The sequence below is a fragment of the Olea europaea genome, chromosome 1, assembly GCF_002742605.1.
Source record: "Olea europaea var. sylvestris chromosome 1, O_europaea_v1, whole genome shotgun sequence".
Lineage (NCBI taxonomy): Eukaryota > Viridiplantae > Streptophyta > Magnoliopsida > Lamiales > Oleaceae > Olea > Olea europaea.
In genome coordinates, this window is record NC_036237.1 from 17,020,083 (window position 1) to 17,027,944 (window position 7,862).

At 29.5% G+C, this 7,862-nt stretch overlaps 1 protein-coding gene across 1 annotated transcript; it reads right to left on the reverse strand.

The window, feature by feature from the left end:
• Positions 1 to 962: 962 nt before the first annotated feature.
• LOC111405139 (RING-H2 finger protein ATL7-like) lies at positions 963 to 4,643 on the reverse strand. The gene is made up of 4 exons (XM_023033896.1): positions 4,575 to 4,643; positions 1,370 to 1,849; positions 1,194 to 1,255; positions 963 to 1,023 (listed from the first exon to the last, which is right to left on the reverse strand). The coding sequence occupies exons 1-4, from the start codon at positions 4,641 to 4,643 to the stop codon at positions 963 to 965; spliced, it is 672 nt and encodes a 223-aa protein (XP_022889664.1).
• Positions 4,644 to 7,862: the final 3,219 nt, after the last annotated feature.

Consider the following 7,862-nt stretch of genomic DNA (forward strand, 5'->3'; position numbering starts at 1 on the left):
AGGGAAATAAATAATATAATTCAAATATATTATTTGGATTTAATATAAAAAATCATAATTCCAATATTATTTTACCATAAATATGTATATACCAACAAGGCCCAATCTCACGACCCGTGACTTGTGCTTGTGCTCATGCTGAGCCAACCGACCGGTTGGACAGATGGCGACGCCGCATGCGTGTGGATTTTGACTCAACTTATTAGCATGTATGTCATCTCCCCATTAAAGATTATTAATACCCCTTGGGTCCCAAATTTAAGCAATATAAAGTGGTTTCTATTCTTCTAATTTTCTTATGTGAGATTGACATTTTCCAATAACTCACCAATTTTTATCTCTAATTTATTTAAACTTCAAATGGTCATCTTTTGGCCTTAAATTTCTCATTCATTCTTATTTGGTTTTGAGAAAGTAAATGCATAAATTAATCTATTCATGGAGTAGAATACACTTGATCGAAGAAATCTTTTATCCAACTAATGGGACCTACTTAAGTAATTGATCAAACCAACTAATTAAACCAATTTTCCGACAATAATATCCATCTCATTTTCCCTAATGAGACAATCAACATGGAGTAGAAATAGTGAGTTTCAAACTCTTATTGATTCCATAATTCCTTGTAATCCCTTATTGATTCCATGATTCAAGTACTTTATTAACAACTCTTTGAGCCTTTTTCCATTCCTCGCGAAAGTTCTTTGAATTATATTGCTGAAAGGATGAGATGTCACGTTTTAGTTTTTTTCATTTTAGTCCTTGAACTTCTAATGTCCTCCAAATTAGTCCTTCAATTTGAATCTCTTCAATTATTTTCCACTATCTTTTAAACATATTCAACTGATCCTTCAGATTTCATTCATTTTTTCCCACAATACATGAAATCTTCCAATTACCTTTTACTAGCGTCCTATTGAGTCCCAAAACTTTCGAGCATTCATCCAACACCATCTTTTTGTTCACTTAACGCTCCAAATCACTTCCTTTTGCTTTTTTATCCCTTCAAATTGAGGTTTTAACCTAGAAACACAATGTATAAATGAATGAGTAGAAAACTACTCAAATAATCAATAATTATGAATATTTATAAACGTATAAAGTATACTTACCAGTGACATAAGCAATATATATATATATATTCCTGTGATGACAACATATTCTCAAGCTTAATCCAACATCTTTACACTCACTGATTTGACGCATTTTTGCATATGGAATGTTGAATAATATTGAAAATACATATCAATTTAGACTGAACGATAGACACGGATGTTAAAACATTTGAAAACAGCTTTTTTCCGAACTTTATCTGGTTGATCATATGTTAATTAGTATCATCTTCTCGTGCTGGTGGAAGTATCCATGCCAGTTGCGGTACCGGTGGCTTTAAGTTTTCCCGGCAGAGTGGACATGTCCTGTGTCCATGTCGTACCCACCGATCTAAGCAAACTCTATGATAAAGATGGTTGCATCCCAGCTCTTTAACTTCATCCCCTTCACCAATTCTGCATAAGCAAACAATACACTCTGTTGACGAATCTTCACACTTTGCATTGTTATTATTTTCGTAACGGGTTACGGTAAGGTCATCAACGTAGTCTGGTAATTCAACTATTTCACGAGGCTGAAAGGAGGATGACTGGGGAAGAAGGTAATCCCATGCCCAATTCAGTAGGCATGCAATCAGAATTATGTATTTCGATAATACTGTATTTGGCTGCAGCCTCATCTGAAACATTGTATACAGAGAGAATATAGTTTCTTGGTATATAATGCTATGTTGCTGCATAAAATTTTTAGAAGGGAAATAAAAGGCAGGTATTTTATTTATAGATGAATTTTCAAACTGAAACAAATTTTTACGTTTAAACAATTAGTCCTGATTCAGAGTTTTTTTGATAATGTCATGAAAATGTTGTATGTAGGCATTCTTTTTGATCAATCATGCTACAAGAATAGAGAATTTCGACTTACAACACATGACGAAAATTGATTGAAAGATGGAAAAAGAAAACAAAATAAATAAATAAATAAATAAATAAAAATAAAATCATCTGCGATCACGTTAGCGTCGACTAGTAGCTTTTTCCTTCTTTTATTAATAGGTTAGATGACTGGTTACAACTCTTTGAAATGACAACCCAAGAAAGCTAGCTGGTCAAAATTTGCTTCTTTACCATTCCATTTTTTTACATTTTATTTCAAAATGTAAATGCCTACTTGTTGAATATTCATTAATACGTAAATAACAATAAAATACCTATTTTGGAGGAGGCTACGGCCCAACCTCTGGCCAACAAAATATATTGAGAGTGTTTGGTATGAATTAAAATTAGATTTTTTTAGTATATTGTGATAGAAATTTTTGAAATGTGTGGTTGAAAAATTGCTCGATCTATTAAAAATATTGTTAATATTGATTGTTTGACTTTAATTTAATCGATTCTAATATAAACCAAACCGGCTTATACGATCGTTTGGATGCCATTATTGTGGAGGGAATGTATTCTAGATCACATCACATGGCCCACCTTGTGAAAGTTAGTCCAAATGGTGTTGGACATATATATTGTCAACTTCCAATTTTACCCCTATTTTGAAATGTGAGCATGTATTGTTCCAAACGAAAGCGCCATGCATTTTTTATTTTTCCAAGTTCACTTTGGCAAATTTTTGTCAATTCTACGAATAAGGAAAGAGTTTTACACTATGCAACGGTTAAAAATTGTCTAAAAATGAGATGAAAATGAGCTCCAAACAGCACAACTAACCAAGAATATTGTGAGCTAAAGAGCGAACCTTTATCATTCTTTGTATTACAAATGCGTCTTGGCATACTCCCTCTATCTTTGCTATAATCTCTATTCGAAATGTCAAAATCCTAGTCAACATCTTTGTGTTTGTGCCTTAATGCATCTTGTGCATAACTAAGGTTTCGTTCTAATGGATAAATTGCTTTATTGGTTACAAATAAATTGCTCCGATTTATACAAGTTATGTTCATCTACAGTGCTATAGTTAAATTAAACATGTAAGTAAATTCTTAGAATTGAGCTGTAATTACCTCATCTAAAAATTATTCGTCGCCAGTAGAGGAAGGCGAATTGCAATTGACAACCTTAATTTTAATCATGAACTAATTTCTAGAACTTAGCCTCTGTTTGACAATCGTTATTTTCAAACATTATTTTACATACTCATTTTTAACCACATATTCATACTATAAAATATTCTACACGTAAATCCACTACTTTTGAAGATATTGCTGCTTCCAGCAATTTCTCCTTCAACAGAACATTCCCATATTTAAACTTTGTAACCCTGGCTGTGATACAATTTATAGGATAGGACTCTAATCTCTCTCTTAAGATCAATTGGAGTAAGCAAGGAAAGACTAAGCCCTTGTTTGAGTTTCATTTTTGTGAGTAAAATGAATTTTTGAATAGTGTATTGATGGAAAATGTGTGGTTAAAAAATAGGAAAAAGTTTTTGATTTGCGTATAACATTATTTTATTGAAGAATGTGATTAAAATAATGCCAAATTACTGTTCAAAAATATATTTTTTTGAAAAAATATGGCTCAAACATAGCCTAGATTATATGATAAACAGTGATTATGAATGGCTACATTCAATTGTGGACTTCAGCAGAAAAATGACATTTACATGTTCCCTTTAGTCATTTAGCCATGAAAATGATTGATAATTTAGACTAAAACTTATGAAAGAGATCTGACACAATATTAGGAAGAAAATGCAGCGCCAAGCTTGACAACTATTATAGAAAGCATTCAAAACCTATTCAGTCTTTGTAATTGTTGAGATTTGACAATTAGAACTTATTGATTCATAAATGAATGTCGAGAATTATTTTATCAACAAATCATTTAGTACTCTAATTTGAATTGAGAAATCAAAGAAGCCCACAATTTTATTAAATTTAATCAAAAGACACCAAATAAATAAATAAATAAAATAAAAAAATAAGGAAGGCTGTACGGCTAGAAGGGTATTAAACCCATGTAATCTTTACTAAAATATGTTTCGGTTGAGTAATCAAGCTTGGTACCCACATCTTCACTTGGCTTAAGAGCTAAGATTCCCGCAGCGTAAGGCCAACTGCATCCTCAACGTAATGCCTAGTCGAAAGACGATTTTGCTAATCGGACTTAACGACGGGTCTGTTTTCTAGTTTCTTTATTTTATCTAAAAACCACTACATAGTGTTTTAAAAGCAAGCCTTAATAAATAAAATTTGCATAATTAAATAAAAGAAAATGGCATTATTAGAATTACATAAAGACCTTAATAAATAAAAATAGTCCACTTAAAACTAAGACTTTGGTTCCGCTATTTGTCTATCTAAAAAACAACATGGACGCGAGATATTAGAGTATGTAAATCATTATATAAATCAACTATAAATAATAATATAACTCAATTTTTATCTATAAACACGTACAGATTTACTGACTTATTTCACTCTCAAGTTTCAATGGGGCAAAAAAAAAAAAAAAAAAAGACAAAATTTAGAAAATAAAAAACATTCAAAAAAGAAGAAAAATTCATACCAAAATATCGAGCTTCCCATAAATGTTTTTGATGAAATTGGCAAGGGAAGCAATACTAGTTGGATCCATTACATCAAGTTAGAGGCGAAAAGGCGAAAGTAATAAAATAAATATGTTTTGTTCATTCTTATCTGCTTCACTTGTGATTATAATACTATAAGATGGGAATGAATGTAAAATAATAATAATAATAATAAAATCTTGGAATTTATTGAACGTGAAATCAGAATAAAGTAATGATTTATTTTATTTTATTTTTTCTCTCTCTATATCTGAGTTCGACTTAGGCCAGGGCAATTTTTGTTGTGGCAAAAAAAAAATAAAATAATAAATAAATAAATAAAATACATTTTTCTTATATCATGTGACTGTTAACAAATATATTTGAAAATCTATTAAAATATTCAATATACCCAATGGATAAACACCACACATTAGAACATTGAACATACCAAGATAAGAAATTGATTTTATTATTATTATTATTTTTTTTGTCATTTAGTTATTTTTCCAAAAAAGATAACATGTGTCTGTCTTTATTATGAATATAGTCATTATAGTGAATTTGACGACCAATGAGATATACTTAATTATTCCTCTTTTAACAAAGTTGAAACAAGCATGAAAAGCTAACATGACAAAGCCAACAACTCTACTTCAATCGAATATTTTGAGACAAAAGAGGCGGCAGTCGTATATTGAAAAACAATTTTCTACTATTTTATGTTAAGGGAATATAATCTCACATCGGTAAAATACCGAAATAATGACTAACATATAAAGGATTGGGACACTCCTCTTAATAAGGTTGACCTTATTAAGATGGACCCCAAGTCTTAATATGGTATCAGAGTCCAGTAAACTCCAACGAGCGATTTGATCCGATTAAGTCTCTAAATATGAGCACACGGATTTCAAGATTGGTCTATTCAAACGAGCCACCATCTTGCGGGGGCATGTTAAGGGAATATAATCCCACATCGGTAAAATACTGAAATAATGACTAACATATAAAGGATTGGGACACTCCTCTTAATAAGGTTGACCTTATTAAGATGGACCCCAAGTCTTAACATTTTATTGGAAAGCTTGAAAAGACGTTTAGAGATTAGAAAATTGATATTAGTTGTGACTATTCAATTATTCATCTATTTGTATTTTTCTTTTAAGTTCTTGAAAATCAAAAAGGGTGAGCACTAAATCGTACTTTGATTAAATAGTCTAAGATGTATCAGTTATATGATACTGTTAATTCTCTTGATATAATACATCGATGTATTATGGCATTATTATTTTAATATAATTATAATTATGGCTTAAAGAACATAAAAGAAGAATTAAAACTATGATTTTATATTTATAATTCAATTAGCCTCAGATTGGGAGTACAATGGAGTCAACCACAGAGAATTAGAATTAACACTATAAGAGCACGTGTGGAAGCTTATACCACACATTTATGTTTAAGTTTTATGTTATTTGTGCAAATATTTCTGGATTAACTTATTCCAGATTGCTTACGGTTTCATTAAATAATCCATCAAATGAGACGAATTTAGACCAAATTGTTTTTCATAATGGATGTAACAAATAATAGAGAAAAGTTGATTTCGATTTAAGTAAGTAAATTTACATACAAGTGAATAAGTGAAATTAATTATAAGTTTAAGTTTATATACTTATAATTTTGAAAGTACATTTTATTGTTAATCGACTTAAAAATAAGTTACTTTTTTGGACACTAACATTTTGAACATAATGTAAGAAAAGAATATCTTTCAAAAGTAAGTAACTTATTTTACTTAAAAAGTAAGAGATAATTAGGAATGGTGTATTCAATTGAGATTTTTAAAAACTTCTATAATTTTTTTTAAATAGGTGACTTTTGTGGATTTTATGAACTTTTAACTGATTTATATGGATTTGTTAAATATTAATAAAAGTCTTCGAACTTCTATAGACTTTGATTAGAAAATTTTAAGGACTTTTAATGACTTTTCATCTTGAAAATTACTTATATACCTAAAAAGTTGCAATCTTACTACGTAAATAACGTTTTTAAAAACCATAATAACCACAAAATTTTCTTGGGTAAATTTAGTAATCACAACCTAGTCATTCAATTTGGACGCAAATAAAATAATAAAAACTTTTACACCAATTTCTAAAACCATAACCAAATTTTTTTCACAAAATTAATATACATTCTAAGAAACTAATTGTTCTTAACAAAAAACAAAACAAAACAAAATAAAATAAAATAAAATAAATAAAATAGATCAAATAAATGGAATTCTACGTTTTGAATCAATTGCATATAATTTCAATTTAAAAGTAATTATGTACATATAGAATAATTATAAATTTATTACAACAAATGAATTGAAGAGACATGAAAAAAATCCTAAAATTGAAAGGAAAAAGACTTTTTTTACTCTGAAATTTTCACAAATCTCAAAATATATGAGAGATTTTCTTTGAGATTTACTATTTATATTTTTCACGAAAAAGCCTCTAACTGTCCATTAAGTAAAGAATTTTTCACAAGTTACTGTTTATTTGAATATCTTATGACTTATAGAGACTTCTTAAAAGTTTCAATCGAATATACTGTGATTTTTAGAGACTTTTTAAAAATTTATAGATGTCCCAAAACTTTTAGAGAATCTTTAAATATCTCAATTGAATACACCCAAACTTTTTCAATCCTCAAAAGTTTTTAAAAATCCTAAATGAATACACCTCTCTAAGTTATTCAAATTACATTGCTATTAATTATTTGAGTTCAATTGGTGGTGTCATTAGTTTGTAATTTGTCACGTCAATAATGGAATTTGACAATATACTCCTACATAATTATAAGGCTGAAACAAAAAATCGTAAAACTGTTGAATAGAATATGTTGGTTTTAAAAAAGTTTGGTGAAAGAATGCAGTGTCTATTAACAATTGGTGAGTATGAAGATATACAGTAAATTGACCATAAAATCCCATTATTCTAGTCTATACAATGGAAAACTAAATCACCTAAATAAAGAGATAACTACAAGAAAATTATGATTCAGGAATGGTAAATCTTTCCATAAATCAGTGCTGATTCTATGCTCTATCATGCCCCCAAGCTAGTGGTTTACTAAGGGAAACCGTGACCTGTTTCACTGTGTGAACATGGAAAACGTGATGCAACTTGCAAGAGACTTGATCACGAAAGAAGTGAAAGTCAATGGCAAAGTGATTCATACAGAAGTGGGAGACAAGATTGGAGCATAATTAAGTGGCTCCAACGTTG